Genomic DNA, 27,685 nt, shown 5'->3' on the forward strand with positions numbered 1-27,685 from the left:
AACGTGCTGCGTAACATGAGAATGAACCTCATTGGTTCTTGCTGAAGCTCAAACGTGCTGCGTAACATGAGAATGAACCTCATTGGTTCTTACTGAAGCTCAAACATGCTGCGTAACACGAGAATAAACCTCATTGGTTCTTGCTGAAGCTCAAACGTGCTGCGTAACACGAGAATTAACCTCATTGGTTCTTGCTGAAGCTCAAACGGGCTGCGTAAGATTGCGAGTTGTAAGTTGATGAAAGTTTATATGTGAATAAAAGCTTAAATTCAATCCGTTCATCATATAAAGCGATCGAGTCTCTTAGAAATATTTGGACTAAACCGCTCGATTCATATGGATTCGTTTCTGAACTTTTTGAAGCGTCAAAGTGTCAGTTGTGAAGCTGTCAATGGAGGGATAGAAAGCTCTCAGATTTCATCAAAAAGATTTTCATTTTTGTTCTAAAGATGAAAGAAAGACTTAAGGGTTTGGAATAACATGAGGGTGAATAATTAATGACAGAATTAAATTTTTTTGTGGAACTATCCCTTTAATATACCAGCAATATAACTGCGTTTAATGATATTATACCCTAAAGTTCTTGACAATGATGTCTGAAGTTGCTGTTCTGAAAGGTTTCAGAAGTTCTTCTCAATCATCTCTGGATAACTTGGAATGTGCACAATCAAGGATTAGCATGAGATATCAGATGCTGGCACCTGCTAAGAGCCCAATGGCACAGGTTTCTTCGGAAGAATATACAAGCTGGCACCTTACAGCCTTGGCAACAGATGGAGTGTGAAGGTCATGTGCAAATAGAGGGGAGATGCAACTCACATTTTTGCACAGACATATATGTGCATGCATCATGCAACCACATTAGAGTGGGAACATTTAAAAAAAGCTTGACCAGTAGTGTCAGAAGCTTCATGGCAAGATCTTTAGTATATAAGGCCAAATGAGACTGTTTGTGCTTGTATACCTCAATCTTGCCCAGCAGTCGCATGCAGATTACTGTAGCCGCATGTGGTAGGACAGGATGGCAGGAAGAGATCTAATGAATAGAAATTAGATCTAAAGGAGAAAAAAGTTAATAAAATCAGTTTGATGTCAACGTAAAAACCCACTTAACTGTAATCTGTATTTGCAAGTAAAACAGGATATTCAGTGAGAAAAAGTGAGACTTTTATCAATCAGGAAATGATTGGATCGTAAAAAGTGAGCGAGTCATGTGACTGGAGGGGGATTCATGACATCATCTGAAAGGAAAGTCATTTCAGAAGTAAGTTGTTATATTTTGATGAAAGATTTTGGGCCCTATCTTGCACCCAGCGCAATTGACTTTGTACACCGACGCATGTATCATTCCTATTTTGCACCCGACGCACAGTGGACTTTTCCCTCCACAGACGCACGTCGGTAAATTAGGGAATGAACTTGCGCTCCCGGGGGCGGTTCAGTGAAAAGAGGCGTGTTCCGGTAAAACGTTCCCTGGTGCTGTTTTGCAGTTTCAGAAAACAATTCCGCCACAGACCAGGAAAAACCTAGTCTAAAGTCAGTGGCACGCGTTTCAGTGGTGCGTTCAGATGCTATTTTAAGGGCGCATGCTTGGCTATAATGTAGCCTGTGCACAACGCGCATACACTTTGCTTCTCTCATCTGCACAGACACAGGCAGCAGTTCCCATTTTTGCAAACCATACATAATTACAAGGAAAAATATTACCACACAAGGGAAATCATTGTGGTGTCCATGAAGATCTGAAAAAATAGGCATAAATAGCTGGCACATTTACCCAAATTATTATACGCCTGTTTAACCGAAGCTAATTTGGGTGGGTTTCTCCCATCCCCATACAATGTCACTTCTCTCCGCCGTTATAGTAGCAATCCGCCATGAAACAAGCGCGCCTGCTTTTAAAGGGAAAGTGAGATGACGCTCTGATTGGTTTATTTCACGTTACGCCCTAGAGTCATTTATCCCAAGATCCGCCCACAGTTACTTGCGTTTCGCGTTTGATACTTGCGTTTCAGATCGTTAAAATAGGGCCCTATAATTGCTGCGCCCCAATTCACCTATACATACTATGCCCTAAAAGTATGTACTCTTACCTTGTGAAGAAAAAGTACATACTTTTGAGTGTGTACCAGAAGAGTAGGCGAGTTTTGGGACATGCTACTGTGCCACGTCATAATTTGCATCCTGTTACCGTAAACCAGTGTTATTTTAGTATTATTTATATACTATAGTTTTTATTAATATTTTGAATGAGCTTTTATGTTTATATTTTCAGTTTTTATTTTAATGGTACATTTGAGTCATTTTATTGTTTTTTAAATTTAAATATTACTATTTACGTTAATTTACTTTTTAATTTCAGTTTTAGTTTTTAATTTACATTTTAGTGCTTTATAAACTTATGAAAGTAATACTGAAAAAAAAAATTTAGTTTAAGTTTTTCATCTAATATTTTATTTTAGCTTTAGCTTATAGTTTATTTTATTTCAAATAACAAAAATGTTTTTAATAGTTTTTAAGTTAACACTCCGCATTTCAGTTAATTTAATTTACACTACTGAACACTTCTTCTTACCGTACTGGACAGAAAAGTAGTAGCACGTTGATCTGCCAGTCGTGGGTCTGAATACTCTGAATACTCTCCTCATGTTTTTTGCATAATGATGCATTTAATAGTTAATGACCAAACGTATCTTTATAAAAGTTCATAATGTTGTTGCGGATTAATTAAATATTTTCCGTCAGGTAGTATTTATTATTGATCACTCAAACCCCTTTACCTAAACCTCTCTACTCAGCCTTGCACGTCCACCACGTTTGTAATTTTTGAACACTTTTTATTTGTGTTTGTAGTTCTGAACCAAATCCTCTTCAAAAAAAGCACAATGGGTTGTGGGCAATATTAGAGCTGTTGATTAGCTAATGATTAGCTCTTAGATGACGTCGGTCTTCTCTTTAATTAACCCGTGGGTCTGTCAGTAATTGGGGAGATGCTCTTTGTGTGTTTGTGAGTTATATTCCGCGTGCTCTTCACCTCTCCTGTCTGTCGGCTAATTGGTCATTATAATGTGCTGGCTGACTGGTTTCATTCTTATCCTGATTAGCCCTCCACTAAACATGAGCAATTATACGTTCTCAAAACATACTTGGTTTTTTGAGAATCTACTCTCATATAATGATGTTAGTTAGTCCACATCTTTACCCATCAATGATCGAAACACTCGTGATCAGTGAGTTTTATTTGGCGAGAACCACTTGGATTTGTTTTTAAAATACCTTAAGCTTAGTGTGATCATTTGTTTTTATGGCAGCAATCAAATGGCATGGTATTGCAGCTGTGTGCCGCGAGTATGAAAGTGGATGAATTATTCAGTTTGAATGATATCTGATCTTAAAGGTTCTGTCAGTTGCTGAAAGGGAAGAGAGAATAGAGGGCAAAGTCTGGCACAATGTGATTTACCCAGATAGGACATTTTCCTGGATAAACAGCCTTTCTTGGTCTTGCATGGAACAATGTTCCCGTCAAACAACCATATCCCTAATGGTACATTTCATGCAAACTCGGATGTGGGATGTTGCTACCCGATATCTCTGGCCTCTGAATATGTAGATTCAGTTGTCTGTTCTGTTGTCTGATGCTTGCGATTAGAATAAAAAAGATGGTTTACCGTATTTGTTTTTGAATGAAATCATTATGTTCGATGAATCTGAACATAGTGTTTACATGAATGCTAAATAAAATGATCGTGTTGATGTGCGTGTTTATATGTCACAAGCTTCAAATTGGAATTGATCTTCTGACATGCGCACACTGCACAAATATAGAGTTTCCCGCTCTTGGCACATACTAAGCATTATCCTTCCATCGCTTCTTTTCTTTATTTTAAAAAGCAGACTTAATATTTATCTATTTTGGGTCCTAACTAGGAGACGACAAGCACATAAAGCTTTGTGCCGTGCTGCTTATATTTATCAAGCCGTGAAAACGTCTACTTGTGGTCTAATCGACGCATCTTAAAGGTAGGCTGGGCAATTTTCAGAGAGGCTTGTAATAGCAAGCTAGCTTTAAAGCATAAGATCCCACCCTCTCTTCAGAGCATTTTCAAAGTTACGCCTCCTTCAAAACACATGAACGCATACAGCAGGGAGCAAATAAAAGCATAATTAGAGACAGCGTTAAACTACCTCATGTCTCAAAGCACATAACATTACAATAATAATGAACATAACTTAAAGAGCACTGACCTGTTCCACCTGACTGCTGCAGATTCACTTAGCCGTTGATAGTGTTGCCATTGAAATAATTCGAGTCACAAACCGCTCCGAGTATAACATCACAGATTTCCATCTCTTCCATATTTCAGTAGTTATGGCGTGAATGCAGCATAAGCTCATTGTTTTGGTTGAGGAGGAACTGTAAAAGGCGGCTGCTGTTTCGGTTGTGGCGCTCGGTGACTAACGTCTGTCTAACGCTGCAAAGTATGAAACGGTCTGATGACGTGTGATGTCTGCGCAAGCAGGTGCGCGGAGGGAAGAAAATACATCTGTTGACAGGCAGGTAGGACATCAAATCATTGCATTCGAACCTAATGCAAGGATTGGACGAACATTTTATGGCCCTACACCTTCCGCAGATGATATATATACACATAAATACATTTAGACCACTTAACTTAGTGATTACTTTCAGGATGCGAAGAGACTTTCAACCAGCATAACAAAAAAATAATCTGGATCAAATCACCTACTCTGCCTTTAATACCAGGGGTAAACAGGGCCAGAGACGGTTTGGTCGAGCGGATCACAGGTAGACAAGGGAGACTCATTCCCGTTTACACCTGGTGTTTTAACTCGTCTCTTTTGTCCACTGTGGACTGCTTCTGTCCTGATTACTTCGAGGGTAGGGTCTATGGGCGGGTCTGTTTTCGTCAAAACACCAGCGGAAGGGTTAAATGTTTATGTGCGCTAACATTGCATCAGAGTTCTGCTAAAAAAAAACATAATGTTAAGAGTCGACAAGTTTTCTTTGGACTGCATCTTCGGCCCACACCGAGATGAGGCACCAGGTGCACGTGCCTGATGAAGACCTGATCGATCTAAACGTTGCACTGTTCATAAATAAATATATATAGTATGGTGCTGTAACTTCAGAGTGCGGACATTATTTTTTCATTTTTTCATTATAAAATACATTTTCCATCATGCTCTGTTGCAGCACAGGAGTAATACACCGATTAGAGAGAAAGTGAATTATGAAACTGTCAAGAGAATCAATTTTATTCCAACTCTAATCTCGTAAACAAGGACCATGATCTCATAAATAGGAACTTCCCAGGAGACCCTGAAAGCAATATGCTGATCCAGTTGGGTAAATCACATTAAGCGCACAGTCTGAAGATAGAGCTCTGCTCACGGAAAGATACTAAAAAAGTTTTTGACTGAATTGACTGACTGACCTGTCCATCCATTGTGTCAGACAACCTTGTAGTTTCTAATTGTGTCTTTACACCACGTTCCCTCTTCACTTACTTGTCCGGGGCCGTTGGGACATGATGGCTGCCCTCAGGACCGGAAGCGCAGCTACAAAGCAGTGAAGTCATGTGAGGAAGGGGTGACATCTGGAGAGGCCCTCGCGGCCTTGGCTCAGAACTCGACATACATGCACAATGTGCTCGGGCCTGCCTGCATCTTCCTCCGCAAGGGCTTCGCTGAGAGCCGGAAGGCTGTACGTAAGTCTGGACATGCACATCTACACACATATGATCATGCAAAACAAGTTCTCACTTATCTTCTTACATTTCAGAATTCAGAAAACACACTATATGCATTGAATATCATATAAGGGATTAAGTACAGTCATCATCACTAAATAAAGTTGTATTATCCTGAAAGAGTTTATTTTGCAATATCGACTGGCTGACTTTACGCTATAAAATAAATAAAAAGAATACACGTTATTAGTTTAAATATATAAATTGACAAAGTTTGTATATACAGCTTAGGAACTACCAGAATCAAGCATTCCAGAGATCATGCAATACATTTAAAACATATTTCAGAAATTTAATCTGTACTCGGAAATAGTATCCATAAAAATGGTCAAAAAATACAGAGATCATCTGTAAATGGGGATTTGACATCCTTTTTTCTGTGATGTGACATGCTATATTATCTAGTTTAAACAGCATTTTGCCAGTTAATGTGTAATTATTTATGTAAACTGCTTTTATGAGCTCACTGAGAGATTATTTGTAGTTAAAGTGGACTAATGAAGGCAAAAGGATGGGGGGAAAGCACATTATAAATGCAGCTGTGCTTCCGCTCTGATGAATCTTAAGCGATACAGCAAAATAAATCCTATTTTAACCGAGTTGTGAATGTGAGTTCAAAGTATGTATTGAATATGATACAATATCACATAGACTGTATTGAATGTTATGACTGTGTACCGCCGAATGGTCAATCTCTATTGACTCTATGAACATTGCAGTCTGATTCACAATTGAATGACTCTTATGACTCAGTTCTTTGAGTCAGAAACATAGAGCGCGACCAATGTAGTGTAATTGCCGAATGAATGACTCTGATGAGACGGTTCTTTTAATGAATCAAAAATATATAGAGCGACCAATCTGATTCCCAAACTAGTGACTCTTATGAGCCGGTTCTTTTCAGTGAATCAAAAACATACAGCACAACCAAATTAGTCTGATTCCTGAAAGAGTGAATAGGAGCTGGTTCTGAATTGACTAAAACAGTGTCTGATTTCTGAACAAATCATTCTTATGAGCCAGTTCTTTTAGTTAAAAAAATGAGTTACTGGTTTGAATCAATCTGACAATTCCTTCACTGAACTGAACCCATTTGAGTGGTTAATGTCTCTGTGTATGTATAAATACAAACACACACACACACACACATATAATATTATGAACAATATTAATATATATAGTTTTTGAATATATACTTGTGCAAAATATGGTAAGCACAAGGCTGTTTCTTTTTTCAAATGAAGACATTTTGCAGACCGTCATAAAGAAGCGGTGCTGCGTGTGTGTTTATGTGTGAATCGCAGGGATCTGCGTTTATTGGTCACGTGATTGAGTTCCTCTGCAGGGTGTCAGAGAGTGTTTGGAGGTGAGCACTGTGTGTGTGCTTGTGTTCGAGGAGATGTGTGGAACAGGGAATGCTGGGATCATATAAAAACTAACTGCTTAAGCTGATTATGAGAGATCAATCCTGAGTTTATATGTGCTGTTCCAGATTACTTCATCCAAATGGGAAGATCGAATTAAAAAATCAGACGTAAATTCCCTTAGAGACTAAGGGAAACCATGAAAAGGTTGGGTGTATTAGTTTACTTGTGCCATTGTGATCCTAATGCTGTAATGAGTTGCTGCTTCTCTCTAGCAGGGAATGGCGCATTGAATTAAATGACTGGATTCTTCACAGTGGGAGAAGGACGCAGCTGATGTCATCAATGGAACAAAACTGCGCACATTTGTGTGGATTGTTGTTGATTACTCTGTTTATTTTGTTGCAGAACAGAGAGCTGAGGCCAGAGGAAATGGATGGTAAGTTCTAGCTCATTGCTAATAATCAGTTTCTTGAACATCAGCATATTAGTATGATTTCTGCAGGATCATGTGACACTGAAGACTGGAGTAATGATGCTGAAAATCCAGCTTTGACATCACAGGAATAAATTGTGTGTGTGTACTTTGTTTTTACACTAGTAAAAAGGACAGTTGTCTTTCTTGCATCTATAAAACCTGAGATTACCTAAAACACTGTTATTTTGCTGCCTTGAAAACTCAAGTTTTTGAGTATTCAACATTCCAACCCTTAATTCGATAAGCGTCTTTCATAAAGCATTTTAATAAAGATTATCTCACCCTCCGTTCCCTGCAAATGCATTATAAATAAGCCATTCATAGTAAACATGCAGTTATTAGATTGATTGTTTGAAATTAAACTAAACTGAACTAGTGTTTTGATCATGAATTTCTGGCATTCTAATGTGTGAAAATTCTTGCTATGAAATTTCCCAGCATATAATGTGTCAATCGTTTCGTTTTATTTTGAAGAGCTTTTATTTTTTTCGAGTAGAGAGGGTTTGCAAAGAAGTATTTAGTTACAAGTGTTTTGGTCATTCATAGATACATTGTTGGGCTTTGTAAGTGCTTTGCAATTGTCTTCAAAATTGTTTTGCATGAGGGAAGTATGTACTATAAAATATTCTCGACTCCCTCTCAACTGTCCTCTGACCTGCTTTCCATCTTCACAGAGCTACGAGAAGCCTTCAAAGAGTTTGATAAAGACAAAGACGGCTTCATTGGCTGCAAAGACCTGGGGAATTGCATGAGAACCATGGGATACATGCCCACTGAGATGGAGCTCATCGAACTGAGCCAGCAGATCAACATGAACCGTAGGTTTTCTTCAACATACATGGCTCTGTTTGATGCTGCCTACATAGGAAGCTCACTAAGTGTCCTCTGTCTTATAGTGGGGGGGCATGTGGATTTTGAGGACTTTGTGGAGTTGATGGGCCCCAAACTTCTGGCTGAGACGGCGGATATGATCGGAGTAAAGGAATTGAGAGACGCTTTCAAAGAGGTGAGTGAGGTAGAGCTGCACGATTTGGAGAAATAATCAAATTTGTGATTTTTCTTATAAAAATCGTGATGTGATTTAAAAAAAACTTTCCAGGTTTGCTGTGCTTGTTTGTAGGGCTGCACAATTTGGCCAGAATTTTGAAATTATATATCAGTATGGCTTTAAAATAATAATAATAATTATTATTATTAATTATATAGACATATAAAACATACTAAATAAAAATTAAATAAGAAATATTACTAATATAATATTTCACTGCACATAAAATGGAGTATTTAAGAAAAATCTGATAATAAATATTTTATTTTACGTTACTGTAAAAATCTAATTGCTTTTTTTCTGATAAAATTCCAGGTTTGCTGTACTTGTTTGTAGAGCTGCACAACTGACCAACATTTAGTGATTTTATATCAGTATGTCTATAAAATAATAAATATTATTATTGTTGTTGTAGTTGTTGTTATTATTTTATAGCAATTATAAAACGATAATAATAAATTATGATTATTATATAAAATATAATTTACTATTAATATATTTGTTACTATATAATATTTTTTACTATATCATTTACAATTACTATTGTAATATTTCACTATACAATAAAAACAATTCTATATTAATATTTATATATTAAGTATATAAGAAAAATAATATGATAATGTGATATTTTATATTAATATTTATATATTAAGTATATAAGAAAAATATAATGATAATATAATTATTTATTTTACAGTACAACTGTAAAAATCAAATTGTGATTTTTCTGATAAAAATTGCTATTGTGATTTAAAATGCAATTTTAAAAACATCCCAGGTTTGCTGTGCAACACAATTTGGCCAACACTGTATGGCATTAATAATGCCCACGTGTAAGAACACAGTGTCGCGCCTCAAACTGAAACATGTAGCGCATGCTATATATATTTCATTAAATCGCAGCCGTTGTGATGATTTTGGTTAATGAATAGTGCAGCCATAAGGTGAAGGCGACACACAACATGAAAATAGCTCACAAATGAAATGGCAGAAAATTAACAACAAGGGGTAAATGAAGAAATAACATTAGCAAATAACAAATAACATGTACCGTTTCTGTGTAGACTTCCTGCTTTCTTTGTAAAACACTGTAAAATTGCTTAAAACTGCCATTCAAAGCAGGATGATTTGGATCCAGACATGTTAGAGAACACTCTTGTTTTGTTCTCCTTCTCTCAGTTTGACACTAACGGAGACGGTCAGATCAGTACAGCAGAACTCAGAGAGGCCATGAAGAAACTGCTGGGCCAGCAGGTGCTGTTATTTACTATGCTGAACCATCTGAAAGCTTTTAGCTCTCCTCCAATTCTCTTTTCATCGCTTTATTGATCCTCTTTCCTTCAGGTGGGTCACCGAGATCTGGAGGACATTCTGCGGGACATCGATTTAAACGGAGATGGGCACGTCGACTTCGAAGGTGAGCCACCTTGTGTTGATTTTGCGCTGCTAATCAGTAATGCTAATTTCACTGCTGCAGTGTCTATACTGCTGCGCAACAGCTCGATTCAATCAGTTTATGCGGCCTGGGAGAAAAATGATCTGTCCGCTATAACCCAAAAAATATTAGATTCACGTTCCCTCAGTGTTTCTGCAGTGAAATGTAATTATAATAAATCATAATTCCAGGGTAAATCCCAAATTGAATTATATGTTTGTTCTCTTTTGGTTTTCAAAGTTATTAAAGTAGCAATCAACCTAAAGTATCAAGCATTCTTGTGCTTTAATGTTTTAGCTTACCTCAAGGGCATCCAAGATGTAGGGGTCTTTGTTTCCGCAGTAGTTTCAATTTTGATATTTTTAGGTCAAACCGTTCTTGTCTGACAGTCATATAATGCAGGTCTATGGTCACGGTCTCAAAGAGCATGTACAGAGTCCAAATTAAACAATTCCCCATCGTAAGTACACATTGATGGCCTAAGACACGAAACGAGTGGTTTGTGTGAGAAAACGAACGGTATTTACTGTATATTGTTTTTACCTCTACACAACCACGTCCAAGTGATCTGAGGGCACGCGCGCTTCCTGGTAAAAACGATATAAACACTGTTCGTTTTCTCACACAAACCACTCGTTTCGTGTCTTAGGCCATCAATGTGTACTTACGATGGGGAATTGTTTAATTTAGACTTCTCTGTGCATGCTCTTTGAGGTGGTGACCATAGACCTGCATTATACGACTGACAGACAAGAACGGTTTGACCTAAAAATATCAAAATTGAAACTACTGCGGAAACAAAGACCCCTACATCTTGGATGCCCTTGAGGTAAGCTAAAACATACCAAAATTTAATTTCAAAGTGAACTATCCCTTTAAGAATAAAAAATACATAGATACTCTTACGTTCACAGCCCAAACTAACCAGACCATGGTTCATTCAGAGGGAAGACTGAAGAAACCTTGACTAACATAAGTGGACTTCAGGGAAAAATGCAATGCAAAAGATAGGACTGAGACAAATGATCCCTATTTTTGGATCTATTATTATTTCTTTTGGCGCTTGTTGCTGTGAGCCGCTGTGTCACACAGTTTAGCTGCTAGTGAATCTCATCATGGTGAGGGCGGTAAAGTGACAGTAGTAGAGCTGTCAACCAGATTATCTCTTAACCACGGGATTATTTCACCTCTCAGATTAACCACGCGCAAAAAGAGCATGAAAACTGGAAGGACAGAAATAGCTAGCGCTGTTACTCCTGTTGATGACTGGAGGTGTGACAGTTTAACGTCCTCTTGCTGTATTTTGAGCTTGGGCTAAATTTGACTCATCCGAGGTCAGTAGTACATTTCATTTTTTTTTTGCAGAGGAAATTTGTAAAGCAAGAATTTATAGAGCAGTGGTTCCCAAATGATGGGTTACGACTCAAAACTGGGTCACAGACAGCAAGGGGAAACAATGCCAAATGTAAAAATAACACAAGGCAACATAATAATAATAATAATCCACAGTTTGTACAGAATAAATAGACATGTCAAGTTCAAAGGGGGAGAAATATTATTGTTAACAACAAAACCTTAAACTTGAATTATAACATGAAGAAGAATGAACTATAAAACTGTATTTTCATTTTAATATATTTATGGATATTTGTGTGTGTGGCCTGGTAAACCCTATGTTATGAGGATCAAATGTCCCACAAAGATGGCAATATTCGAAATCCTTGGCCTTGTGGGGACATTTTTAGTCCCCATAAAACATGAAAACACAAAATGATTGTGTGTGTGTGTGTGTGTGTGTGTGTGTGTGTTAAATTAAACCACTTTCTGGTCTTTCTTTTTCCAGAGTTTGTGCGAATGATGTCTCGCTAGAGGAAAGCTGGACAAACCACATCAAAAACTGGATCTCCTGTGCTCTGACATAGGAAGATGAGGATGGAGGAGATGAAGAGGAGAGGAAAGATTAGGAGGAAAAGGGAGCAGCCTCACAAGAGGAACTTCCAGAATATGACCTCTGACCTCAAAGCACAAATGAAAGAACTGCACTGTAACCCTCCATGAAGCCCAGAAGCCAACAGGACGCTCTTGTAAAAGAGATTCTTAATCTCAATGTGCTTCTTTTCCTGGTAAAATAAAGGTTAGAATAACAGTGGCAATGAGAGGATGCCTCACTAATACTGTGATCTCTGATATATATTTGTGAAACGGGTTTTTAACCCCATAAAAAGCCTGCAATGTGTCTGATGCAAAAAAACGCCCCGAAAGCAACCTTTCAAAAAAAAAAAAGCGAGTGATCAAATTGCTGAGTTAATAAGCGTCAAAATATCCAGTATACTTTCATTTACTGGCATCTCACACCTACTTTGTGACAGTAGGGTGCAATAACATTGCTGTTTCATATTTAAGCTATTTATTAATATTTGTAAAGTATATAGAGATGAGTGTGTATAGTTTCCCTTTAAAAGACTCTGGCTGTTTTACAGTAGCCTATGATATATTAGATTATCACAAAGATTTTATTTTATATATCAATGTACTGGGAAATGCTGGAAATCTTTGCTATCAATCATTTGCTATTTATTGTACAATACATCGGACCTATGCACTACTGTATGTGTGGACATATTTTTGAAAAAGTTGAGAAAGATTTGCCATAAAGAAAACATTAAACTGCCCTTTTTTGCACATTGTCCTTGCATGAATGCTAGTGCTGATGCAATTATGAGTCAACACAGCAGAGTAGCCTACTGTAAGCATACTTTGTGTAGTTTTGTCCTGTATTTAAATGTTGTGAGTTTAGTTAACAGTCAGATGAGCGTCTTTGATCTTAATTCACTCTTTGAGAATGTGTGTGTGTGTGTGTGTGTGTGTGTGTGTGTGTGTGTGTGTGTGTGTGTGTTTGAGAGAGAGAGAGAGAGAGAGTGGATTGGATTTCTTGTATCTTATTTGTGTGATTTCAAGTTTGTCTTAATTGAGTTATTCTATGCATGCCAAAACAACTTTTTGTAGAGTGTAGATTTCATTAAAGAGTTGTGCAATCAAAGAGTTTGTTTTACCTTGTATTCTTCAAACACCAAGACCAAACAATGAAAATAATAAAGCAATTGAATTACTGATCCACATTTAATGTCGCAAACAGACACATTGTATATCAAAGGATAAGTCATATGTACTAAGTGCAATACATTTTTGTTGTTATAATATATTTTATTTCAAATTCAATCAACTACTAGAGTTCCAGCTCCAGCATCTGGCCAGAGATGGTTCTGCAGTATGATGGTATCCAACATTTAATTTATGAATGTCAAGTTCACAATCACAATGCTCTCTGTAATAGGAATGACACAAACCATTTTTAGAAGGTCAGACTGGAACATAAGAAGCAGTCAAATTTTACCGTATAAACATTTGAAATGAATCGGAACTAGATAACTTAAAAAAAAAAAAAAAACTATTGAACAAAATTTTCACACTTTTACTAGATTAATTCATTTATCTACCAACAGTCAGTGCATGGGGAATTCATGAACATTTCCACCGCATTATTTCCATAACATCACATGCACTCTGATAACGTTCTGTGGCGAAACTTACATTTTAAACATTTCTATAACAAAATGGCCAACTTATTTGTTTAAGGCTATTCAAATTTGCATTTTTTATGCATTCTAAATACATACGATTAAATAAGATTTTCACACTTGACAAATTAAAGCTAGTGACGCACAGATATATTTACCTTTTTTATTTTTATTTCTTGTCTTTATCACAGATGTCTCAGGAATGCTCTTCACAGACACTGTTGTCTCCTAGGCAGTGACCAAGTACGCTAATGTTTATTGGGGCAAAATTGTTAAATTTGGTGGAAATTACATCACTAATAGAACCGTTTTATTTCATTTAAAAAAAAATCGAAATACATACATACAAATCTAAATAAATATATGATCGTTTTTCAATAGTTTTTGATGGATTAACGGATTGGATTTTCAGAGTTTGAACGGTCTTGGACGGTCTGGGCAAGAGTCAATCAATCAAATCTACATAAAATGCATTTTAAAAGCTTCAAATTAAAAGTATGGTAAGTTTACAAGACAATTTTAGTGTGATTTTTGTATAGCCTAACAACATGGAAAGTGGACTATTAGTTAAAAAATATATGGCCTAAATATTTGTAACAAAATATTATTAATAATGCAGACGCCGGCTGGTCTAGAATCGGCTATCCCCGCAACTATTTATTCCCGAAACACGAGCGCACCATAGACTGTAAATGAACAACTGCTCGGAGATCAGTGGTAGGAGGGGCAAACATCCTCAGTCCACCGGAAGCGGAAGTTGTGGATGCTGCTGATCGAGCAACGCGCCGCTACTGATGCTCTTAAACTTGTTGCATAACAACAACAACAGCAGCGTCTCACGTTGCTAAAATGTCAAATTAGTATTTTATTGAGAGGACAAATCAGCATTTAAACGCCATCTTCAGGGAACAGGTCAGTATAAACAGCGGGTTTCATACATTTAAAGACGTTTGGGAGTTTAATTACGTGATTAAAGCTGTTGATAAGCGCTTTAGCATCCAGTCATTTACATCTGCATACAAACAATGTTTCATACAACTGCAGTTTTAACCCATTTATGGTTCATTTAAGATCTAATTAACATTTATTTCAGATGTTAAGATGAAGATTATGCTTTAGGTGTAATAATATAGATATTTAGCTTTTAGAGTGCTGTTGTATTGTCCGTTACAATCCGTTAAATACTCATTATAGTCGTTTAATAGTGTTCATCAATACATTTCATTACTCTGAATCTAATTCTGCTTTAGATGATTAATCATAAAGGGGGAAAAGCCATGTATCATTTTATTTATTGAATAATGCCAAAATATTTGATGTGGACAACTGTGAATGGAAGCATATGGGTAGCAATATTAAATTTGAAATGTAATATGCAAAATGACAATGCAGTATGTAAAATGACAATGCATTTCTGTATTTAAATTTACATTTGCCACTTCATACACTAGTTTTAATGTAAATTGAATACATATTTTAATGCTTTATAAGTTGCTAAATTAAAATGAAAATGTATTACTGAAATTATTAGATGTTTAACATGTTAAAACAAGCAAAAACTGCAGCACAATTATTATTTAAATGTTATTTTTCTTAATTGCATTTACACTCACAGTTAAGACACTTGCGATTGCATTTTCATTAAATGTCCCGCAATGAATGTAGCAAAATTCAGTGTGCAAATTGAAAATACATTCTGAGCCGATCACGCCCCCGCGCCCTCCCACCCTGTCAATCACTGCGTGAAGTTGGCCTGGTTGGCTGGTGACGTCATCGTCTATAATTCAGTGTCTAATATTTTAAACATTTTTTTACCGGCACAAAACAGCACAAACAAACAAGACTATTTTGCGTGAATTTGGGGCGGGGCCAACTTCACGCAGTGATTGAAGGAGTGGGGGGGGGGCCAACTTCACGCAGTGATTGACAGGTTGGGAGGGCCCGGGGGCGTGATCGGTTCGGAATGTATTTTCAATTTGCACACTGAATTTTGCTACATTAATTGCGGGACATTTAACGAAAATGCAATCGCAAGTGTCTTAACTGTGAGTGTAAATACAATTAAGAATTTTTAAATGATTTAAATGATCATTTTGCTACAGTTTTTGCTTGAACATGTTAAACATATCTAATAATTTCTGTAATACATTTTAATTTAGCAACTTTTAAAGCGTTAAAATATGTATTCAATTTACATATTAAAGCTAGTGTATGAAATGGCAAATGTAAATTATATCATTTAATTTTCATTTTCATTTTGCACCAAATGTTGCACAAATGTAATGGAGAATGTAAATTTTAATACAGAAATGCATTGCCATTTTACATATTGCATTGTCATTTTGCATTTTACATTTCAAATTGAATATTGCTACCCATATGCATCCATGATGTGGAACTCTTCAAAAACATTTTCCCCTCCTTTTTTTCCTAGATATGTCAGAAATGGCAGTGGACGGTGATGTGAGACTTTTTCAAATAGGTCATTGATGAAGAAATATTCATTCCAAGAGACTGTGAAAGGAGCAAAGATTGAACATTTATGCGCATTTATTTATATTTCCAACACTCCTGTCTCATTCAGGGTTTTCTTAACCCTGATGTGTCCCGCAGACATGTCTGTAGCATCGTAAGGTGTTCATTTGATGGATATGGATATAAAATGATAATTTTCCCCTAAATGCCCATGAAGGCTGTGTTTCAGCGTAGGCTTCAGAAATTGAGGCACTATAGAGGAATCCATCAGTCTGAGTTTAGGTAATCTCGTCACTTTTAAATCGTTCCTTCCCTGCGTCTTGGTCAAGATGGAGTCCTACCTCTTCCCCTTCGACAGCCTGATCTGTATGCTTCTGGGCATTTCCTTCACGGTGTGGTTCACCCTTCTGCTGGTGTTCATCATCGTACCCGCAATCCTCGGCGTGTCTTTCGGGATCCGCAGACTGTATATGAAGTCACTGATCAAGCTTTTTGAGGTGAGTGAGACCATTTACAGTGATTATCTCATGATTAAATGACTGAACAAGAATATCAGAGGAGCTGTGGAAAGCTAAACCAGGTGAGATGGTCTGTTTGTGGTGTAAACGTCTCATGATATAAGTTGGAAGGTCATTCAGGGAGTCTTTTGCTCTTTGTTTTACTACTTAGTTCAGAAGTCAGCACTCTCTCCCTTCACTAAAGATGCCAGAGGCTAATAATAGAACACACATTCACGTTTGACTGAATTAGTAAGTCTGGAGGGTCTGGCTGTCATTTGACTTTGCCTCAGACTTTAACCTGTGCTGTCACATATTCTTACATGCATTGTTGATCTGGCAGGAATCTGGCAGTTTGCGTTGGTTTAAAGTGGTTTGAAAATGTGTGAACTTTACCCCGGAAAGTATCCGACTACTCGTTTTAGAAAGTGTTTTTTTTAACCACATGAGAGAAATAATTCGTTTTGCTTCAGATCATCAGCATGTAGCTCTTTGATTGAATTTAGGTGAAAATATAAGCCTAAAAAACCCCATAAAGTCATTAATTGTGAATCCCACATTGATGGGTCAGGTACATTACCATTCAAAAGTTTGGGGTCAGTATGATTTTTTTTATCTTTTGAAAGAAATAAATACTTTTATGAAGCAAGAATGGATTAAATTGGCCATTTAGGTGACAATAAAGAAATTTATATTTATTCATCAATTGAGTATAATAAGAAATGTTAAATAATAAGGATTATTAGAATGATTTCTAAAGGATCATGTGACACTGAATAACAGACTAATGGCATCTGAAATTTCAGCTTCTTCATCATAGGAATAAAATATTAAAATAGAAAGGCTATTGTAATAATATTTCACGAGATTTTCAAAAATATTAAAACAACTTTTGAAAATAGTAACTTGTGTTAAAAAACCATTTGATTCACAGGTAGGTTCTGATGCTTTTGCATCAATATGCATTCATTTATGAATTAATTTAAATAATTCTGGTAACACTATTTTAAGGTGATGTAGTTACACGATACTACATGTACTTACTTACTCTAGTAAATTATGCATAATTACATGTAACCCTAAACCTAACCGTAAGTACATGTAGTTAATTAATATTACTCAGTACTTATGAGTTATTATAATTTTACTATGTCACCTTAAAATGAAGTGTAACTGTAATTCTTAATTGTAATACTGCACATTTTGGCAATTTAGTAGGTCACCTGTGTGTTATGTGCACACAGATTGAATTGACATACTGTTCATAGTATGCATACCGTATCCTGTAGAAACAGTTAGTATACTGTTACTGTAAATAACCTAAGTCCTATTGCATGTTTCCATTCAGAAATGGAGAAACGACGGCCTGTCCTTGATGCTTGGGTTTCTCTTTTTGGAACTGACAGCAAGCATCAAAGATATCGCACACTTTGAAAAACATGAAGCAAATCATTAGGTCTAATGCACGATTTAATGCAAAAAGATTTTGCTCCCCTATACTGTAATTTGAAAAATTGAGATGCATCAAGAATCACTTAAAATCAATTAAAATAAAATCATGAGGTGCCTAAATGACTGATGTAGTCACTCGTTCAGACAGTCTCCAGACTCCCTAAGAACCTCCAGATGGCTGTTTTTCAGTGACTAACTTCCACTTACTCTTTTGTCCGGTGACCCTGAACAGGGGAGCAAAATTTAGTCTGACAAGCAGCTTGACTGTTCACTCTTTCCCCATCCCGACCGTGGCATCCACAACTCCCTGAGTCACAGCATCATCAGCAACCACGAGAGAGTCACTGTTTACTTTCACACAGCGAAAGGACATCTTTCCACACTCGGTGCTCAGCTGCTGTCCTTGCTTGACTAATCCACTTTTAATGATCCCTTAGGGGAAATTCAGATGCAGCAACATCAAATGTTGAGTGCACACCGCACACATGTACATGCATGTGCAGGTATACATAAACAAGGCAAAATACGTATTACGCAAGTGTCTCAAATTCAGTTTAATCAAATTTAAGGTTACAGGATTCACACAGAACGTGTTTTTGCTGTTAAAAATGTGAGACCCAGGTCAGTGGAATGAATAAAACAATGGAAAACCCCGTTCTGTGTGAACGGCTCCAAAGAACTTCATTTAACACATTCATTATATAGATTTTATTAGTATTGGCAGAGTAATCTGTATCTTATCTTTCTTTAAACAGATTATTTTTGTATCAGCAAAATCCAATATCGATCAACTTCAAATTCGTACATATTTCGATACAAGTACATAAGCCAAGTTCAATACAAATTGAACTAAGTAAAAGAATCTAAGATGCATGATTAATTTTTGAGATTGAGTTTGAGATTGAGTTTATGCATGCATGGACATACAATATTAATTTTTATTTGTGCAGGTCTTATAAAATATGTTAAATTTGACACAGATACTCTGTATTTAGTTCAGTGTGATGTGGAAGGTTTAAGACAAAGCGGTTCTTTTAGCCTGTTCATTTCAATCTGTCAAGTGCTCTGGTTTCAAATAGGTTTTATAGATTTGGAAGATGCTTTGTGAATCATTTTGACTGAATCATCATAAAGAACTGGTTCCACAAAACGATTCGTTCATTGCTGACCCATTCTTTTTAAAAGTTGAACTGTCAGTGGATGGTGTGTATGGGCTCATATGAGGTTTTCAGGGGCTTTGGCTGAACTCCAGGTCTCCACAAGGACACATGGATCAGCCGTTGTGTTCTCCTCCCCAATGGCTGTATCTCTGTGGAATTGGCGCCCCAGAGGCTGTTTATCGCTTGAATGTTGTTTGTTTCCCCGTCCTCATGACAGCTGGGTGGGTTCTTTTGGGGTCGCAGACCAGCCCGCCATTGGGGATACAAAACAAATATAACAAAAGGAAGATTAAGTGATCCAATTAAGACTCATGTCATGTAATTCCATAATGAAACGCGTCCATAACGAGATGAAATGGTCAAATAAAATAAAATTTTCACCTTTAATTTGGACAAATACCACAGTTGGAAATAAAATCACTATTTTGAGGCTTTGTTACTGCGATACTACAATGGACACAGCAGGATACTGTTCTGAACCATTACAGTGTGCAGTTTATTTGTCTGAATAATTCTCATTCTTCTTTCAGTGGGCGACCTTAAGAATGGAGCGAGGAGCCAGAGAGAAAAATCAGCATCTCTACAAACCCTACAGCAATGGTGAAACACTAAAAAGATCATTCACATGAGTTCCCACCAACGTCATATTTTCGACATTGTCGTAACCCTGCTCTTTTTTTTCTCCCCCCACAGGGATCATTGCTAAAGAACCAGCGTCCCTCGAACAGGAGATCCAGGAAATGAGGCGTGGCGGTGCAGAGCCTGAGTTTGACATGTCTGACATCTTCAATTTCTGCCGGCGAGGCGTGGAGAGCATCGTCGATGACGAGGTGACCAAGCGCTTCACAGCGGAGGAGCTGGAGTCCTGGAACCTGCTGACCCGCAGCAACTACAACTTCCACCACATCAGCACCAGGCTCACGGCACTCTGGGGGGTGGGCGTGCTCATCCGATATGGGTTTCTACTGCCACTCAGGTGAGAGGGAGATCGATGGATACTGCATGAATGCTTTGTGGACGGATATGGTTGATAATCGCCAGAGTAGTGGTTTTCAAATGGGACTATTCAATCAATTAGACGTGATGAACTGGCTCTGAAAAGATTTTGTGTTTCGGTTCCAGCTTGCAGAAATATTAGCAAACTGATGGAGCCTAAGTGAGAAATAGTCGAAGTTCTGTGTGGCCCGATTCCAAACCTTAAAAACAGATTGGACTTTAAGGATTCACCGGTTTTAAACTGTCAGCACTTTTAAGGCATCAGCAGTTTTAAGGCCTTACGGTGCCCAATGCTAAGTGCTGAAGGATAAACGGACACCTTGTATTTTTATTCAAAAGAACTATGCCGAAAAAATGTGCAAATCACCTGAGGCTGTTTGTAATCTCCACTAGCCCAGGATGATTACTCTAATGCAGACATAATGTTTGTGCTGTGATTATGTTAAGCTGTGTCCTTTTTAGATCTTGCTTTTAACATTTGACGTGTTCCTCTTACAGGGTCACGCTTGCTTTTACTGGTGTCGGTCTTCTTGTGGTTCAGTCGTCAATCGTTGGCCTGTTTCCGAATGGAAGGTGTGTCTCGAGGCTGTTGAGTTGGGTTTAAATACTTGGTCACAACATCTAATCATTGTATTTGTTTTGACTACATGTAAGGGAAAATTTACAGTTGCTAAATAAATACCAAAAATGTTACCAGGATAAGGGCAAGGGTTTATTTTGCTACTTACTAAAATTTTCTGGCCCACACCAAAAACAACATTAACTACACTTTGGCAAAATTCAGTTATGACTGAATTTGGGTCTCTTAGACTATGATCTGTCATGTGATGCAGCAGTTTGGCTCAATTTTGCTGTGATTAAATGAAAACTGTAAAAATGTATAATATGCACTACCGTTCAAAATTTTGGGATCATTAAAGCTCCAATATGTTTTTTTTTTTTGCCGCCAGAGATCGCATTTTCAAAACATATATTATTTAAAAAATATAGCGTGGATATTATGTCATAATAGGCGACAATGACCAAGGACGAGCCATTATTAAAAACTGGAATTTCTCTTCATTTACAAATCCTTGGGAACTTTTGGTATAATGTAAGAAAACAACTGCATGAAATACCACACTGTGAAAGTGGTTTTTGAATATTTTATTACAAACATCTTACCTTTATAATTAATAACCTTTAAAAAGACTTTTATTCAGCAAAGACACTTCAAGTTGATCAAAAGTGACATTCATAGTGATGCAAATAATTTACTTTTCAAATAAATGCTTTTCTGTTTAAAGAATCCTGAAAAACTTTATCACTGTTTCTACCAAAATGTTAGCAGCACAAGTGTTTTCTACTGTCATAATAAAAATAAATGTTTCTTGTGCAGAAAATCATCATATTAGAATGATTTCTGAAGGATCATGTGACTGAAGAAAATTCAGCTTTGATCACAGGAATAAATTACATTTTAAAATGTATTCAAATAGCAAAGTTATTTTGGATTGTAAAAATATTTCAGAGTATTACTGGTTTTACTGTATTTTTTCCATCATTGGAATAAATTAGCAATTTTCTATTGTAATATATTATGAAATGCATATAATTTACTGTATTTTGAATCAAATCTTCTTTCAAAAACATATCAAAATCTTTCCAACCCCAAACATTTGAATGGTAGTGTAAAATCAATCAAGAGCTGTATAACAATAATTTAACATCTTTAGTAAATTATTGTCTTTAGTAATAAGATATAAACTCATGCATATATTGGCTAGTTGATCTAAACCTTCTCAAAGACACATTCAATCTCCAATGTAAAAGTGGTTTGTTTACAATGTTTTCTGTGCTCTAATGTGCAGAATGAAGAATTATCTCAGCGACAAGGTTCATTTAATGTGTTACCGGATCTGTGTAAGAGCCCTCACGGCCATCATTACCTATCATGACAGGTATTGACACACAAACACTTCAATATTCTAGTGTTAAACATTATTATTAGAGTTGTCATGTTGTTTGGTGACTACAGCTACACATCTGTATGCCTGTTGCATTGTTTTATTTTCCATATTTCTTACTATCCACTTACTTTTTTTCCTTCAAGTGAGAATAAACCCAAAAACGGAGGAATCTGTGTGGCCAATCACACCTCGCCTATCGACGTCATCATTCTGGCCAGTGACGGATGCTATGCTATGGTAGTGTGATGTTTGTGTTTATGACTTTGTTTCAGTATTGATATTTAATGTAAAATGAGTCCTCCGGTTCTAATCGCAACCGCTCTGAGCTGGCCTCAATTACATTAGCAATTAATAATTGTGTGTGCATCAGGTGGGTCAGGTCCATGGTGGTCTGATGGGGGTCATTCAGAGGGCGATGGTGAAGGCCTGTCCTCACATCTGGTTTGATAGGTCTGAAGTGAAGGACCGACACCTAGTGGCCAAACGGTAACAGTGCATTTACTCACATTTTCTTACATTTACAATTTGAGCATTTCTGTTTGGCACAAATTCAAACAAATATATATATTTTTTATATATATAGTTTAAGTGACCACGTTGCAGATAAAAGCAAACTACCAATCCTTATATTCCCAGAGGGTGAGTGTTAAAACTCCTGTTTATAAATAAATACCCATTTCATAGTGAAGTATGTGTGGAATAAATCAACTTTTTTTTGTCTTTTCTAAAGGAACTTGTATAAACAACACTTCAGTCATGATGTTCAAGAAGGGAAGCTTTGAGATCGGCTGCACAGTTTATCCTGTGGCCATAAAGGTAAGAACAACCTCCTCTTTTATGTTAAACGTTGTCTTCATCGTTATAAAGTGGATTTCAATTCCTCTGGCTGTTGTTTTGGCAGTATGATCCTCGCTTTGGTGATGCGTTCTGGAATAGCAGCAAATTTGGGATGGTGAACTATCTGCTGCACATGATGAGCAGTTGGGCCATTGTGTGTAGCGTCTGGTACCTTCCACCGATGAGCCGAATGGTGAGTGGCGAAGCTTCAAAAGAGATGAAAAACTACCGTTCAAAAGTTTGTTTTCAATACTTTTATTCAGCAAGGATGAATTCAATTGATCAAAAGTGACAGTAAAGACATTTATATTAATAAATAATATATTATTATAGACTAAAATAGAAAATAGTTGTTTTGGATTGTAATAATATTTCACAATATTAATATTTGTACTGTATTTATGATCAAATAAATGCAGCCTTGGGGAGAATAATAGACTCAAAAACATTAAGAAGTCTTTCAGACCCCAAACTTTTGAATGGTATTGTATTTTAATTTTCTCTTTGCATCTTGGAGCTTTTTGCCAGCCCTTCATTATATTTAGGTGAGTTTATTTTTCCAGGAAGGAGAGGACGCTGTGCAGTTTGCCAACAGGGTTAAAGCAGCCATCGCTAGAAAGGGAGGACTGGCAGACTTGTTATGGTTGGTTCCTCTTTAAAAAGTGTCAAACACAAATGTAATATGAGTTGGGACTTAAAGAACACACACATTAAACCTTTTGTGCTCTGCATGCTCCCAGGGATGGTGGACTGAAACGAGGGAAAGTCAAAGAAGTTTTCAAAGAGGAGCAGCAGAAACTTTACAGCAAGGTTTTAGTGGGCAGCAGCGAAGACCGCAGTCGCTCTTGAAGAGATGCAGCTCTGCTTGACTTCACACGTGCTGCTCGGCCCTAGACTGGCCCCTTCCTGAACCTGCTCGGACACAGCTGTAGAACTGAACCGATGAAGTCATTCGTGAGCCGGTGGGAAAGCTGTGTCGCCAGACCCTCGGCTCACTGCTGCGCCTCAGGAGCTTTTGCATTGTTGCACGATTGTCTCTGTTGCTTTCAATTCCTGGGCTGACTATGATTTCCGTTTGGAGTGAGAGTTACACATGGCATACTTGAGTGAATTCTTTTTTTTATATTTATTTATTTTTTCCTTCACAGTCTGTTTCAGTTTTGATTTTTTGTGCTCTGTTAATGTAATGCATGATGTCCCAGGAGAAGAAAGAGTGGAAGAGTTTGAAGTGATTTATTTAAGATTGTGTAAAAAAGTGAAGGGATGATGTGCGTAGAACTGTAATGTCGGTAGAACCATGAAGAACAATGTCTGTTAAGGGTTTAGCTGCTCAGATCATCTCCTCATGGCAGCCTCTCTAGTGTGCCGTTTGTTCTTTTTTTAATACAGTAGTTTTTTTTTAACATTGTCTTCGTTTACTTTTTCATTTATACATTCAAACAGTATACATTCAAACGCTAATGAAAGGTTAATGTCTAACCATTCTGAAAGGACAAGGTTTTTTTTTTTTTTTTAAATCAAGACCAAAAGGGCCTGATTTTCACCTTGCACAAAGTCATCATCTCTTAAGAATTTTCAAAACAAAACACTAATTATCTTTGTGATATATCCATAAAGTGTAGGGCAGTGTAATGAAAAAGGAAAATCGTTTAAGTGAGAATGGCGGGTCAAAGGGTTTCTAGACCTTATACTTTTTTCATTCCACTGACCTTTGTCTCGCATTTTTATCAGCAAAATGGCCGTGACCCAGGCCTATACAGAAAAACTTTTAAAGGGGTGGTTGATTATGATTTCACTTTTCTAACTTTAGTTGGTGTGTAATGTTGCTGTTTGATCTGCAAAGTTACAACATTCAAAGTTCAAAGCAAAGGGAGATATCTGCTTTTAAAGAAATCGCTTTTTAAGGACTACAACAAACGGCTGGTAGGGACTACACGACATTCCTCCCAGGTTAGTGACGTCACCAACCCCATAATTTACATAAACCCCGCCCCCGGAACACGATTTAATGATTATCATGACAGAATATGCTAATCAATGACTAGAAGATAACTACACATAAGCTACATAAATTCATCAAATAACCATTCAGAAATGTCCTGTTGCTTCTACGTGTTGTCACTTCTTGAGTCTCTCCATCATGATCTGACTCCGGTTTGATCATAAAAGGCTAAAAGTTTTTGAAATTTTCAGTGCATGTTTGTGTGAGTACAAGCTGTTGAAGCTCCGCCCTCTGTGCCGCGAGCAGCAGCTCATTTGCATTTAAAGGAACAGACACAAAACGGTACGTTTTTTCTCACCCTCAAAAAGTGACAATTTTAACATGCTATATAAAAATATCTGTGGGGTATTTTGAGATGTTCCTGCCGATTCCTAGGCGAACTCAACTTCTTCCCTTCTACATTTTGCGCCGTTTACTAACTTGTGTGTTTATAGTCTATTAAAAATAAGCATACTTTTATGCAAAATGGTGTTCATTTACAAAACGTTTAATTTCTGAATACTTGTTAAATATAGGCTTGTCAGCTTGATTATTAGCATTTTCAGCAGATGTCGAAATTTGCACAGTACCTCCCATGGATCTAAAACCAATAATTTATTCCTATAGCCTATTAATAACAGATGGCAAACATGGGATCTATAACCTAGTTATACTATGAACAAACTCCATGAAATCAGCCCCATGTTGGAAGAAGTTTCTATCAATTCTCAAACAGATTGTAGAATAGGCCATTCAAGGACGACACACAAGTTTTTAATACTAGAAGATCCATCAACATGTTCTTTATTTCAAAACTCTATCATTGAATCATGTTTTATTAGATTGTGCTGGTTTTAACCCGGTGCAAAACCTATTCACTCAGTTAACTCTTGAAGAATTTTTTTAACGAAGTTAAACATCTCCGGTTACTAAATGTAACCTCGGCTTTTCGATTCAAAGCTTGTGGCAGATAGATGAATTTGACAGGTCCACCACCATCGTATCTGTGGAGGAAGAGACTTCAAGAGGACTCTGACTGTCTCGAAGGTGAGCTGAACACATGTGGCCCACATTTTCTTATGAACAAAACATTTTGAAAGTGTTAAGCAAAAGCACTGTGCTCACCCTGATCCAAGACTCCCTGTTCATTCGGTCAGTTATTCACACAGTTAACTGGCCAGCTCTTTGTGAACATAAAGTTAATGTTAAATGTTGCTACAGTGAAGGCCCATTTAGCTTGTTTGAGTAAAGCTAGCATTGTGACAAGAATCCAGTTTTCTGTTGTGCAACTTCCTGCTGTTCTTCTTCAACCCAGGAGGCGTCAGTCAGGCCAAAGCAAACCCATGAGTCGAGATAAGGCCAGTCCAAGAGCTTAGTGCACTAGACCCATGCTGTCTAACAACATCACATGTTTCTCATTGTTCATGTGTTCAGCAGTTCTCAAAGCTTCAAAGCCCCACTGGAGAGAAACTGCAGACCTAACAGCTGAAACAACATGCAAATACTAATATTACACACGAATAATGTTTGCCTTCAATTCAAGTTTGTACATTTAGTTTAATACCATTACATGGACAAAATTTCATGTTGAAGGCTTTTGAAAGCTTTGCTGCCATCTTGTGTTATTTTAGAATCACTGATAGACTATTGTAGTTTTTGCTAATAGTTTGTATTACACTTTATTTTTATATTATCTTTTTTATTTTCATTTTATGTTTTAGTAATTTTGTGTGTTTTTGTCATTTTTATATTTGTCATTTATATAGGCTATACATATATCAATGTATATACCTCTCTCACATAGAGAAAGAGAGAGATTTTTATTAAGTTTTAATTTATTTAGTTTTTGTTATTTTACTTCAACTTAAACTAGATGAAATAAAATAAGTATATATATACTTTTTAATATATTAGTATATATAGTATTTTTTTATTTTAAGTAATGAGAATTTTTATGGTTTTTGTTAACAATAATATTTCTGTTTATTAATTTCAGAAGGTTTCCACCACAGGACACAACTTCGCATCTGATTGGATTCCAATATTTAAATCACAGACCACCAAGAAAAGGTAATACCATCATATACAGTCATGAAACTCTTTAGGGCGCAGGCTGATTTTATTTCAGGTCCTTTACATGCATTCTGCAGGCAATCACATCGTTACTGCATGCATGGCACAAGCTGATTGGCTGATCCTGCAGCCAATGAGATTGCTTGCTCAAAATTTAAATAGTCTGGTTCAGCATTTGCTGTGAGCTAGTCCTGCTATCAGAGTTCCTCTGAAATCCTCCACCTCCCCCAGCTCCACCTGCCTAGATCTGCTACATGATTTATGTGTCTTAGTATTTGTGCAGCAGCATCTTTGATCACAGCAACGTGTCTGTGTGTCTGTTAGCAGCAGGAAATTCAATCATCTTGTAATACATTAACACTGCCATATTCAATAACATGCTATAACTATTCAGAGAGTTGTCATGAGTGATACATCTAATTTCTAGAACATAAAAGAACATTAGGATGTCTTGTTGAACTCATGATCTCTGACTCTTGTCTCAGGGTGAGCTTTAATTATCCAGTATGGAGCTATCTGAAGAGCTCAGGAATCAGGACGCAAGTTCAACCTCAGCGACCCAGACAGTCCAGCACTTAGTTTGATAAT

At 36.9% G+C, this 27,685-nt stretch overlaps 2 protein-coding genes across 3 annotated transcripts in view; both read left to right on the forward strand.

Annotated features, from left to right (window-relative positions):
• The window catches only part of cabp1b (calcium binding protein 1b), a 30,318-nt gene extending 17,182 nt beyond the window's left edge, over positions 1 to 13,136 (forward strand). The window contains exons 2-8 of one of the 2 annotated variants that reach the window (XM_079861767.1): positions 5,567 to 5,725; positions 7,544 to 7,574; positions 8,288 to 8,431; positions 8,510 to 8,619; positions 9,844 to 9,918; positions 10,009 to 10,081; positions 11,943 to 13,136. In XM_079861767.1, coding sequence (XP_079717893.1) covers positions 5,567 to 5,725; positions 7,544 to 7,574; positions 8,288 to 8,431; positions 8,510 to 8,619; positions 9,844 to 9,918; positions 10,009 to 10,081; positions 11,943 to 11,968 — 618 coding nt within the window. In that variant the 3' untranslated portion in view covers positions 11,969 to 13,136. The remainder of the gene's footprint in view (positions 1 to 5,566; positions 5,726 to 7,543; positions 7,575 to 8,287; positions 8,432 to 8,509; positions 8,620 to 9,843; positions 9,919 to 10,008; positions 10,082 to 11,942) is intronic. The other variant, XM_079861768.1, reaches the window with a different exon arrangement.
• Positions 13,137 to 14,423: 1,287 nt separating this feature from the next.
• On the forward strand, positions 14,424 to 25,502 carry gpat4 (glycerol-3-phosphate acyltransferase 4). The gene is made up of 13 exons (XM_079860868.1): positions 14,424 to 14,589; positions 16,112 to 16,649; positions 19,792 to 19,861; positions 19,955 to 20,237; positions 20,756 to 20,830; positions 22,108 to 22,197; positions 22,350 to 22,443; positions 22,577 to 22,692; positions 22,790 to 22,845; positions 22,937 to 23,022; positions 23,108 to 23,236; positions 23,607 to 23,686; positions 23,784 to 25,502. Exons 2-13 carry the CDS (start codon positions 16,482 to 16,484, stop codon positions 23,890 to 23,892), a joined length of 1,356 nt encoding a protein of 451 aa, XP_079716994.1. The 5' UTR covers positions 14,424 to 14,589; positions 16,112 to 16,481; the 3' UTR covers positions 23,893 to 25,502.
• The last annotated feature ends 2,183 nt before the right edge of the window (positions 25,503 to 27,685 follow it).

This window comes from Squalius cephalus, assembly GCF_949319135.1.
Source record: "Squalius cephalus genome assembly, chromosome: 24".
NCBI lineage: Eukaryota > Metazoa > Chordata > Actinopteri > Cypriniformes > Leuciscidae > Squalius > Squalius cephalus.